The 12383-nt window shown below is 48.2% G+C and overlaps 1 protein-coding gene across 3 annotated transcripts in view; it reads left to right on the forward strand.

Annotated features, from left to right (window-relative positions):
- Positions 1 to 12383, forward strand: part of SUFU (SUFU negative regulator of hedgehog signaling) — a 122523-nt gene that overhangs the window by 74056 nt on the left and 36084 nt on the right. For 2 of the 3 annotated variants that reach the window (XM_034663194.1, XM_034663192.1), the window contains exons 4-8: positions 4939 to 5081; positions 5957 to 6042; positions 6305 to 6377; positions 9714 to 9870; positions 11716 to 11827. In XM_034663194.1, coding sequence (XP_034519085.1) covers positions 4939 to 5081; positions 5957 to 6042; positions 6305 to 6377; positions 9714 to 9870; positions 11716 to 11827 — 571 coding nt within the window. The remainder of the gene's footprint in view (positions 1 to 4938; positions 5082 to 5956; positions 6043 to 6304; positions 6378 to 9713; positions 9871 to 11715; positions 11828 to 12383) is intronic. The other variant, XM_034663193.1, reaches the window with a different exon arrangement.

Consider the following 12383-nt stretch of genomic DNA (forward strand, 5'->3'; position numbering starts at 1 on the left):
CCATTAAGTGCTAACTTTTTTTTTTAAGATTTTATTTCTTTATTTGACGGGGACAGAGAGAGAGAGAGAGAAAGCACATAAACACAAGCAGAGGGAGCAGCAAAGGGAGAGGGAGAAGCAGGCTTCCTGCTAAGCAGGGAGCCCAACATGGGGCTCAATCCCAGAACCCTGGGATCATGACCTGAGCCGAAGGCAGCCACGTAACTGACTGAGCCACCCGGGCCCCCCAAGTTAGTGAGCCACCCAGTCCCCCCAAGTGCTAACTTATCATTTCCTTCCTCCCCTAGCCCCCAGCAACCACCCATCTACTTTCTGTCTCTATAAATTTTACTACTCTGGTACCTCTTGTAAGTGGAGTCACTTTTTTGGGGATTAGCTTACTTAGCATAATGTCTTTAAGATTCATCTATCTTGTAGCATGTATTAGAATGTCCTTTTTTTAAAAAAAAAGATTTTATTTATTTATTCGACAGAAATAGAGACAGCCAGCGAGAGAGGGAACACAAGCAGGGGGAGTGGGAGAGGAAGAAGCAGGCTCATAGCGGAGGAGCCCGATGTGGGGCTTGATCCCAGAACGCCGGGATCACGCCCTGAGCCGAAGGCAGACGCTTAACCACTATGCCACCCAGGCGCCCCTAGAATGTCCTTTTTTAAGGCTGAAAAATAAATACTATGTTTTGTTAATCCATTCATCCATTGATGGACTCTTGGCTCGCTTCCCTTCTCTGGCCATTGTGATTAATTCTGCTGTGAACCTGGGTATACAAGTACCTGTTTAAGTCTCTTTAATTCTTTCGGGTATATATACCCAGGCGTAGAATTGCTGGATCTATGACAAGTCTATTTTTAACCTTTGGAGGCACTGTCACCCTGTTTTCCACGATGGCTGTATCATCCTACATTCCCAGGAACAGTGCACCCAAGTTGAAAGTTTTCCCACAGCCTCACCAGCACTTCTCATTTTCTGGGTGGTTTTCTGTTTTGTTTTGTTTTGTTTTGTTTCGTTTTATAATAGCCATCCTAATGATTGTGACGAGGTATCTCATTGTGGTTTGGATTTGCATTTCTTTTTTCTTTCTCAGTGGTACTGTTTGCACACAAAAGGTTTTCATTTTATTGAAGTCCAGTTTATCCTTTGTTGCTGGTGCTTTTGGTGTCTACCTAAGAAACCATTGCCTAATTTAAGATCAGAAGGTTTATTTCTATGTTTCTTCTAAGAGTTTTACAGTTTCAGCTATTACAGTTAGGCCTATAATATATTTTAAATCAATTTTTGTTTATGGTATAAGAGATCCAACTTAATTCTTTCATATGTGGATATCCAATTGTTCCAGTACCCTTGCTGAAAAGACTATCTTTCCTATATTGAATTGCCTGGGCATTGTTGTCGAAAATTAATTGGCCATAAATGTGAGGGCTTATTTTTGGACTCTAAATCCTGTTTCGTTGATCAAATGCCTATCCTTATGCCAGTACTACACTGTTGTGTTTTTTTTTAAACTTTATTTTTAAGCAATCTCTCCACCCAACATGGAATTTGAACTCTCCACCCCGAGATCAAGAGTTGTGTGCTCTACCAACTGAGCCAGCCAGGTGTCCCAGTACCACACTGTCTCGAGAACTGTAGCTTTGTAGCAAGTTTTGAAATCAGGAAAATTAAGTCTTCCAACTTTGTTTGTCTTTTTCAAACTTGTTTCAAGCTATTCTGGGTCCCTGGCATTTTCATATGAATTTTGGGATCATCATTTAAATTTCTGCAAAAAAGGCATTTGGCATTTTGGTAGGGATTGCATTGAATCTGTAGATCACTTTGGGGAATATTAATGTCAACAATATTAAGTCTTTCTATCCATGAATATTGTATATTTTTTCATTTATATAGGTCTTCTCTAATTCCTTTAAACAGTGTTTTATAGTTTTTAGAGGGCAAGTTTTACATTTTTTTGGTTAAATATATTCCTGAACATTGTTTTCTTTTTTGTTCTGTTGTAAATGGAAGTTTTCTTAATTTCATTTTCAGATTGTTCATTGCAAGTACACAGAAATACAAGTGATTTTTGGATATTGCTGTTGTACCCTGCAACCTTGCTGAACTTGTTTATCCTGATAGTTTTTTAGTGGATTCCTTAGGGGTTTCTTTGTACAAGATCATGTCATTGGCAAATATAGTTTCATTTCCTTTCCAGTTTACCTGGATTTTTGTTTATTTTTTCTTGCCTAATTGCCCTGGTTAGAACCCCTAATACAATGTTAAATAGAAGTGATAAGAGTGGGCATCTCTGTTATGCTCCTGATCTTAGAGGAAAATAATTCAGTCTTTACTATCTTTTGTAGATGCCATTTTATATATTGAAGAAGTTCCTATCTCTTCCTAGTTTGAGTATTTTTATCATAAGAATATTAGTATTAGTATTTGCAAATGCTTTTTCTATGTCTATTGAGATGATCATGTGGGTTTTTTAAAATCTTTATTCTATTGATATATTACATTGGTTTTCTTATATTACATCAACCTTGTATTTTTGGGATAAATCTCACTTGGTCATTATGTATAAACCCTTTCTGTATGTTGCTATGTTCAGTTTGCTACTGTTTAGTGAGGATTTTTGTGTCTGTATGAATAAGGGATAATGGTCTATGGCTTTCTTGTAATGCCTTTGTCTGGCTTTGGCATTAGGGTAATACTGATTTTATAGAAAGAATTGGCAAATGTTACCTCTTATTTTTTGGAAAAGTTTGTGAAGAATTGGTATTAGTTCTTTAAATGTTTGGTAGAATTTACCAGTGAAGCCATCTGGGGTAAGCTTATTATGGGGTAAAACTTTTGAATTATTAATTCAGTCTTTTTTCTTGTTGCTTTGTTTCTGACTTGTAGATCATGCAGGCTGCTTGTAGAGACACATTTCTGTAAAAGGAGAAGGAATCTGGGAAGAGTGGGCACAGCAGGAATTGGGAAATTTGAAGATTTCCAGTTGGCTCTGCCTGGAGCTGGGCCTTCTCTCCCTTTATCACTCATGTCTGGTAGAGGAAGTAGTCTTCCTTCACCCTCATGAATGAATGCTTTTGAGTGTAGGACCAAAAAGCTGAGACTGTCTCTTAGATGGAAAAAGTAGTTGGTGTAACCATACCTGACACAGGAAGGAGTTAGTATTCACACCAAGACAAAGGAGAGCAGAAGCTCTTTCAGGCCTCCCTGGGTGGCTTCAGGCTGGGGTCTGTGTGTGTGTGTTTTCATGTTCTGCCTTGCCTTTATTTTTTTTTATTTTTTTAAAAGATTTTATTTATTTATTTGACAGAGAATAGAGACAGCCAGCGAGAGAGGGAACACAAGCAGGGGCAGTGGGAGAGGAAGAAGCGGACTCCCAGCGGAGGAGCCTGATGTGGGGCTTGATCCCAGAACACTGGGATCACGACCTGAGCTGAAGGCAGATGCTTAACAACTGAGCCATCCAGGCGCCCCTGCCTTGCCTTTAAATATTGATAAAAAGTGAAGAGTCCCCAGCTGTTGAGATTCCCAGATCATAAGTGATAGACCACAATGAACTACCATACAGCCATTTAAAGAATGAGGTAGCGGGGTGCCTGGGTGGCACAGTCGGTTGAGCATCTGACTCTTGGTTTTGGTTCGGGTCGTGATCTCAGGGTCCTGGGATTGAGTCCTGCGTCAGGCTCCATGCTCAGCGTGGAGTCTGCTTGAGATTCTCTCTTCCTCTCCCTCTGCCCCTCCCACTCATGTTGTCTCTCTCTCTCTCTAAAATAAATAATATATCTTTAAAAAAAAGAATGAGATAGCTTTTTATGTGCTGATATGAAATGATCCCCCAAGATATATCATTAAACAAAATGTGCAAGGGGCACCTGGGTGCCTCAGTCGGTTAAGCGACTGCCTTCGGCTCAGGTCATGATCCCAGGGTGCTGGGATCGAGCCCCGCATCGGGCTCCCTGCTCAGCGGGGAGTCTGCTTCTCCCTCTCCCTCTGCCTGCTGCTTCCCCTGCTTGTGCTCACTCTCTTTCTCTCTCTGACAAATAAAATCTATAACAGAAAAAAACACAACCCACCAAACCAGAGTGTGCAAAACAGTGTGCTACCATTTGTATTAGGAAAATAAAAGGTGGAGAGACCCTGTAGATGCACACAGGCTGGTAAGTACAGAGTACCTTCGGAACGGTACCCAACAGAAGAGTCAGGGCTGGGGGAGACTTCCCACCACATGGGTGTTTTCTTCCTTGTGGTTATGCTGTCCTAGACAGTGTTTTTGAAGTGATGAGCCTGTGTGAAGTGCAGTGGTGAGGCTATGAGTTGGCCGTGTTTGCACGTTTCTCTTGGTCCACCCGGGCCCCGTGTCTGTGATTTCATGGAAATGCCCGCCCCTCCAGACTGTACGTCTCTGCAGAGGTGTGTGGGGCACAGTCCAGACCTGTGTACTTGGAGCCTCCAGTGTTCCTCAGGAATCCCTCTGTCTGGCTACCTGTGGGAAACCAGTGGTCAATCTCAAAGGCCCTCCACAAGTGGTTCCTTTTAGCAACACTTCCAGCAGCACAGTAAAGAGTTGGAACCAGGGGCATGCTTTTCCCCGGTGAAGTGCTTTCACTACCCCCCAGCCTCCCTGAGGATTTCTGGCCACATGGTCCCACACTAAAGCACCTTATTCTTTCCTGGCAGACCTGATCATGGCTCCCCAACCCCAGGTAAGTCTTTGGATGTGCCAGGCCAAGTGAGTGGCCACAGCAGCAGCCTGTCCTTTTCCCCCGAAGGCTGGCAGAGTTGGCAAGCAGGAGCACGTTTGGTTTGGGGGAAATATCCACCGTCTTTCCTATATGAGCAAGTGCTTCCCCTGGAAGACTGGGGAGCTTCCCAGCCTGGGCTTCTCTGATACCAGGGCTTCAGGCCTGGACGCGAGGCCTCCAACACTGAGCACCCTCATGTCTCTCCCACAGAGAACACCTTCTGCAGCGGGGACCATGTGTCTTGGCACAGCCCTTTGGATAACAGCGAGTCAAGAATTCAGCACATGCTGCTGACCGAGGACCCACAGATGCAACCCGTGCAGACACCCTTTGGGGTAGTTACGTTCCTCCAGGTGAGGCTGAAGTTGGACATGGGCTCAAGCCTTCCCTGGGGGAAAGCCTTTTAGTACAGGAGGGCTTGGGTAGGGGGAGTGAAGGCAACAGATTTCCTTCTCTTCTTGCATTTTCTTCTCCCTCTGCTGGCTCGTCAGATTCAGATGGTCTGATTTAGCCTGCTGAGATGGGAGAAGGGGGAAAGGGAAGGGGCCATGGGGTGTGTGGGGGGTGGGGGTGAAGGCTGTAGTTGAGCGGCTAAGGCTAACAGGGCGTATATTCTGGTGAACTGATAAAGACCCACACAGCCGTAGGCACGGGACCACCCAGCAGGAAGGCAGCTTTGGGCTGGCCTAGCCCTCACCCAGAAGGGGTGTGCATGCACCCCCACTGCAGCTGGGCTTGGGATCATGCTGGGGTCTGTGTGAAGGTTTGCTTGTTGCCCTTGAGGTTTACACCAAGGCCCTGCCTCTGATGAGGAAAGAGAGCTCTTCTGCAAACTGCCAGGACCCTTTGGTTGTTGTTGGGAGCTTCAAGGGCCTCAGAATCCCCTGTGTTTACGTTCCCTGCAATTGTAGCCTAGGCCGGAACATCTCCCTGAACCTCCCCTGCCTCCAGAGACGTGGGTTGAGGACCCACTCTGATGTACACCTCTGCAGTCCAGGGCTAGACATCATGTCACCCTGATGCCTGACCCATTGTAGCAGGACAAGGATCAGGCCTCAGCGCCCTGTCTGTGGAAACCATCCCTTTTTGGACGGACAAGCCCCTGGCCATAGGTCCTACCTGTGATCCCCCCACTTGAGTTGACCCTGAAGGAGCCTAGGTCCGTCCTCCTGGATGAGTGGGAGGAGTGGCCGTTAACACGCAATGGCATCTTGTCCCCGGGTCTCAGATTGTTGGCGTCTGCACCGAGGAGCTCCACGCAGCCCAGCAGTGGAACGGGCAGGGCATCTTGGAGCTGTTGCGGACAGTGCCCGTGTGAGTACACGCCCGCCCTATGAGGTGGGGCCTGACTTCCTGGGCCTGAGGGTGGCAGTTCCTCCTTACCCCATGTGTGGGCTTCCCCTTACATTGTTTTTCAGGCACTGGTTTTTCACATCAGGGGCTCCTGATGATTCACTCCCTGACAGTCCCTGTCCTTGAACTGCTTCCCCGTGTTCTGGGCCTGGGGCAGCAAACAAGGCCCAGCCCATCAGCCCAGACCCTCAGTTACCATCCTGTCCCCTTTCCTTGTCCACAGCGCTGGCGGCCCCTGGCTGATAACTGACATGCGGAGGGGAGAGACCATATTTGAGATCGATCCACACCTGCAAGTATGTCTTGAGTGAGGAAAACCTTTCTAGCACACTATGCCTAGGCCTCTTCCAAATAACACTGGCTTTCATGCTGGGAAAACGGAGGAGCTTTATTTGTGAATGGGTAGAAAGATGGCATGATTTGGAACTTGTCCCCTAAATTCCGCAGAGCACATGGGCAGCAGAGATTTCCGGCCAGGAAAGCTTGCCTCAAATACATGTTTTTTTGCATTTAAAAAGAGTGGGATTAAATTGACTTTTATATTACTAATAGATGGAAATTTATAATATTGAGATTGTTTGGGATGATACTACAGTCATATCTTGGTTAGAATCCTAAAAAAGTGAGGATCCATGCTTACTCCGATACTTTAAAATGTAAGAGCAGTTCTTTAGATATTGGAACTACATAAAACAAACTAGAAATGGTACCAATAAAAAATAAATAAATAAAAGGGTGAGGGGGGAAGGATGAATTTTATTGTATGCAAGTCATACATCAATAAACCTGACTTGAAAAAATTAAGATCACCAGCTTGTCACTATAGAAAGTCAATATTGCTTGCCTGGTATTCATCCTCCCATTTCCCCCTTCTTCAAAGAACATAGACGTTCTTTCAGGGAGCCACCTCCCTCCTGCCAGCACCCTGTAATACATGGGATGGGTGATACTGACCCCACAGCCCAGCTGCAGTGGGAGTTGTGATTGGTCTAGTGATCACATGCCCCTTTTAGATACATCTTCAGCTTGGGCAGTCAGACTCCGAGCTCCTCCCCTGGGGAGGCTGGCGGTCCTGGATATATAAAGGAAGTCTGTATACATGCAGGCCTGCAGTTGCCCACTCACTGTGGCCCAGCTGTGCAGTGACATCTTTGGTTTCTTAGAAGAAACACGCTTTGTGTGCAAGTTAATTTTGAAAACCACCTAGAGCATAATTTCCTTCCTAATGCGCTGCTCGTGAAACAGGGAAGCAGACAGCTAAGATTGTTCCAGTCATGTATACACTTCCTTCTACTTCCCCCGACCCATTGTAGGCCATTGCCATCTCTGAACCTTTCATGTTTCTAAAAATCTGGCAGGCTGCAGGCAGCCGCCAGGAGTTCCATGTCCTCTAGGAAGGATGCGAGGTGGCAGGGGAGAGGTAGTGGGCAGACATACAGCCAACAGTCCCTGTGGTTCTTTACTGTAGACCTGTGAGATCTTGGGCAGAAGCCCTGCTTATTCACACATGATGCTCCTCTATTTTCTTAGTGCCTTTAACACAAGTTTTCAATTTGCTGCCAGGATCCTCTGTTATCTCTACTTTAAAGTTGGTTTCCCTATAGCTTCTGCTTATGCAAAAACCAGGAACCATGAGGGCTCTGTTTCCCTGTGTCCTTGCTCTGCAGCCACACTGGGGTCCAGCAAGGGGCACTGTGGGCTGCTGTTTAGCCCCGGTCATAAGTGCCAAGTACTAAGAAAGAACTTGGTCATTTGAACCAGCCTGGTAAGCTGCCCCATCCTTCTCTGCATGCCAAGAACAGTTCTCCCTCCTAGTCTTCAGGTTCTGCTGAGACCAGCCAGCAGGACCCAGAGCACCCAGTGGTCTTTAAAAGCAAGCAGTGTGGGGAGGGGCTGGCTCGGTCAGTGGAGTAGGCGACTCTTGATCCCAGGGTCATAAGTTCAGGCGCCATATTGGGCATACAGTTTACTTAAAAATAAAAAATTTAAATTAAAAAAAAAAAAAAAAAAAACAAGCAGGGGGACCTGGGCGAGAAAGCCCAGCTTTCTTTCCTCGTGGCCCTGTGCACCAAGCAGGAACCCTTCTGTGCTCATCTGTAGCTGTGTGGGGCCTGCTTGCAGGCGGTTCATTTTAGAACTGGCTCCTGTTCCTTTGCTCCAAACTCTGCTACTAGCCGGCTGTGTGCCTAAGGAAGTCCCTTCTCTGGGGCCCGACTCTTTTTTACTTATAAAGTAAGTGGGCTGAATTAGTTGAGTCAAGAGCCACCCTCAGCTCCTTGCTTAGGTGAGGGCCCTCAGGAAAGCCAGTGGAAAGGGTAAAGCTCAAACTCTACCCTGAGCAAAGCAGGGCCCACACACTCCTGCCTGGAGCACAGAACTGCTCCTGTCATCAGCCTCTCCCCGTGTGAGGCTGGGGCGCCTGGCTGCCTCAGTCAGTAGAGCATGTGATTCTTGATCTTGGAGTTTTAAGTTCAAACCCCACGTTGGGTGTTGAAATTATTTAAAAATAAAATCTTAAAAAAAAAAAAAAAAAAGAATCCCAGCTTTGCCCAGGCTGATTATAGCACTGGAAAGGAGGTACAACTTTTGAAAAGGAGGCATCAGGGCAGGGCCATCTGCTGACTGGTCTCAAGAAATAAGGACCTTCCCTTGTGTTTCCACAGATAGGCCTTCTGGCCAAGCAGCAGGCCCATGTGGTGCCTGTGGAGCCACCGGGAGAGGGTCAGGCGACAGGGAGGTGTGGATTCTTACTGCGGTGCTTTCACTCATGAGCTTTATTTGGCCCACATGGGTGTTTATAAGCTGCGTTGCTAGAGCCTTCCAGATGACCTTTAATCCAACACCCAGCATCACAGAACTATGTTTTACCAGAAATCGCAGGGATGTTTGGGTACAACTCTTCCTTGAGGCCATTTGGAGAGTGTTGGGATTCCACAGTGCCAAGGCCTGCACAAAGGCAGGGCCTCTGATGGGGTCTGCAGATGGCCACTGCCCTCCACGCCCCCATCTCAGCCTAAGAAATGGAAAAGAAACTCCATCCAGAGTCCTTTGCCAAACAAGTTAGTGATGCACGGAGGGGAAGTCCTGTCCTGCTCTCTGGGGGCGCTTTTCTGGGTGACCACACCCTCTGCTGTTAGAAGAGGGAACTGCAGGTGTGAAGTCCGAGAAGTTGGGCCCGGTCCTGGCCTCTCCCACCTGCGGCAGGCTTCCACCCTGTCCTCTCTAGCAGTAACTGGGGCGGTTCTTCCTGAAGGACCAGGGAGGAGAGGAAGGACTGTGCCTTTCCTCAGGGCAGTAGTTCCTGCCTCTGCCACATCAGCTCCATGGGCTGGCATGGGGTGGCCAGAGTTAGGGCTCTGAAACAGGCGTGCAGGTGGTTTTACTGGAGGGTCCAGATAGAGGATGAGTTTTCCTTGGGATTTTCATGCTTCCTGGCTTCCCCTGCTCCCTGGTTCCCCCGGAGGAGTCCAGTGGCTGGCAGAGACCATCATGTGTTAGCAACCAGGGCAGAACAAGATCAGCACCTGTTCCATGCTCAGCACCTGCAAGAACTCAGTAAATACCAGAAAGGTGGTGGTGACCTTGGGCCACCGGTTCGCTGAAGGAACTCTGGCTCTTTGGTTCTTTCCAAGCAGGAGAGAGTTGACAAAGGCATCGAGACGGATGGCTCCAACCTGAGTGGTGTCAGCGCCAAGTGTGCCTGGGACGACCTAAGCCGGCCCCCCGAGGATGATGAGGACAGCCGGAGCATCTGTATCGGCACGCAGCCACGGCGGCTCTCTGGCAAAGGTAGCCACTGCACCCAGCCTTCCCTTCCCCTGTCCCCAGGCCCAGTGTTCAGGCTCTCTAAGATGGGGCTCCAGCATCAGCAGCCCATTCAGTAGTTCCTTTCCTGGCAGGATTGAAACAGCAAGTGAAGTCCTCCAGCAGGGTGGCATGGAGGGAGCTTTATTGGCCCATTTCTCTTGTGTTTCCTGTGTGTATTTCAGATGCACCACCAGCAGTAACCATTGTGTTTTAGATTTGCCCCTTTGCAATCTGAGGTCATGGAGGTGAGTGGAAGCCACAGAACAGTTACAGGAAAAGGCCATAGTCCACCCAAATGCAAAAGAACAAGCATTGGCCACCCACAGAATTGAAACAGGGCCCAGTTCTGGCCTGAAAGCCATGCCGGACCCGAGAATCACTCTGGCCTCATGCCCTCCCAGGCCTTAGATGAGAGAGGCCTGAGTGTGAGGCCAGCTCACAAACTTCCCTGCCTCCCTGTCCTGTGGATACAGTGCAAGGGGCCTTGTGCGGGGCACCCTGTACCCACTGCCTTCTGCGCGGGGCCTTGGGAAAGAAGGATATGGCTCTCCTGCTGGAAGCTCACCAAGGTGGTCTTTGTTGTAGAAACAGTTGTGGTTCTTAGCAAAGGGCATCCCCACCTAACTCCAAAAGGAAAGCAGCCATTTACCTATATGTATGTTGACAGCATGTTTTTCTACTTTCTTTGTCTAGTTCCTCCATCTTTTCTTATTGTTTGAAGAATAAGGAATACCTACAGCCCTGAACAAAATGCCTGCACATGTGATGGCACTTATGGGAGCTATTCTCTTTCCGTAAAGGACAACTTAAGCTCCTAGTGCAAATATCTGACCCCCTTTGGCTTCCCGCTTGTTCTGATGGTGTGCTAATTAGCCCGTGGGAGGTTCCGAGAGAAAGCATACAGTCGTTAAAATCATTCAGTTGATTTTGACGAAAGAGGTAATTTAAGGAAGGATTCATAGTCTTGTCCAAAATTTCAGCTAATTTTTAAAAATTCTAAAAGTCACCCATATCACTGTAACAAGTCAGACAGTTAGAAAAGTTAGTATTATCACCTCTACAGTCCACTGTAAGCCCACCCTTTGAGCAACCAGCATTAATTTGCTTTTTTGGATGTGTTTGCCATTTGCGTAGGTAAAGCTTAGACCAAATCTCTATAGGGGGCTTCACCCCACAGATCAGCAAAGCACCTTGCAAAGAAATAGTCCCACCAAGAGATTCCTCTCTCATCCTCCTGGCCCTTGGCAGACCCACGGACAGGCAAGGTTCCCCGGGACCAACGTGGGGAGATGACCTCAGCATCCCACCGGCCTGCTCAAGGAGAAGGGTGGCAGGGCTGGATATCATTTGACCACCCAGAACCCAGAAACTCCATAGGAATTCATTCATGGCAAAGCACTTCCAGCCCTTAGTGGCATCCATTGCAGTGGGCAGAATCCCTGGGTGGGTTTGGGCAGTGCCAAGGATCTTGTTAGTCACTGCCTGGAGCTATGTTAAGGGTATATCTAGGGCCTGTGGCACAGGAAGGGGAAGGACAGGGAAGAACCCTATCTTGGAAGGTGCGCTTCTGAAGTCCAGAGGCCACCCCCTTGTCTTTTACAAGAATGGCACTCTTCAGACCAGAAATTTCTTGAGAGCATGGTTGCCTCATCTGCCCTGTGTCCTCAACACTGCTCTCACTCAGTTCTCAAGGCTGATGTCTAGAGTGGGTACACAGCTTTCATAGGACCTTTTCCTAGCGTGTCTGCAGAGCCAGGTTCCGAGCGCAGGGTTGAGGGATGTTAGGAGCCCAAAGGGCCATCAGGCAACTTAGTGGTGTTGTTGCAGACACGGAGCAGATCCGGGAGACCCTGAGGAGAGGACTTGAGATCAACAGCAAACCTGTCCTTCCGCCAATCAACCCTCAGCGGCAGAACGGCTTCACCCACGACCGGGCCCCGTAAGTTCCTTGTCCACAGAGGGAATTAGTATAGCTTCCTGAGAGCCGTGTCCCAGGGCTGGTACAAGGGGGGCATTTTTGTCTTAAAGTGTCTGTCCCTGGGGCTTGCATGAGAGAGAACAATGCCCATAGGCCTTACTGGATGGGCCCAGGGTCTCTGGGGCACACAGATCTGTGGGTCATAGGAAAGGGCCTCAGAGGGGACCCAGAGGACCAGGAATATAAACATCAGTAAATATTTACATGGGCTGTGTGAGCAGACAGGAGGCCAAGTTGGGGCAAAATCCCAGCCTTGAGGGAGCCCATTGTGCTGAGCACGACTCCCCTCCTTATCTCGGCCTCGGCCAGAGTTGCCCTTCCTTCCTTCCTGGAGCCTGGTCTCCGGCTGATAGCTGCAGCCCCAGGGGCCTCCCTGTCTGGCCAGCCGCATCGTGGACGCCTGCTGCTGAGGCCCTTTTTCCTGCCTCCCTTCCATGGGGCCCAGAGAAGGGAAGGGAAGTCCTTTGCAGGCCTCTGCTGCCCGTCTACAGGCCCCTGTAGCCCTTTGGGAGATACT

This window comes from Ailuropoda melanoleuca, chromosome 6 (genome assembly GCF_002007445.2).
Source record: "Ailuropoda melanoleuca isolate Jingjing chromosome 6, ASM200744v2, whole genome shotgun sequence".
In the NCBI taxonomy this organism is placed as follows: domain Eukaryota; kingdom Metazoa; phylum Chordata; class Mammalia; order Carnivora; family Ursidae; genus Ailuropoda; species Ailuropoda melanoleuca.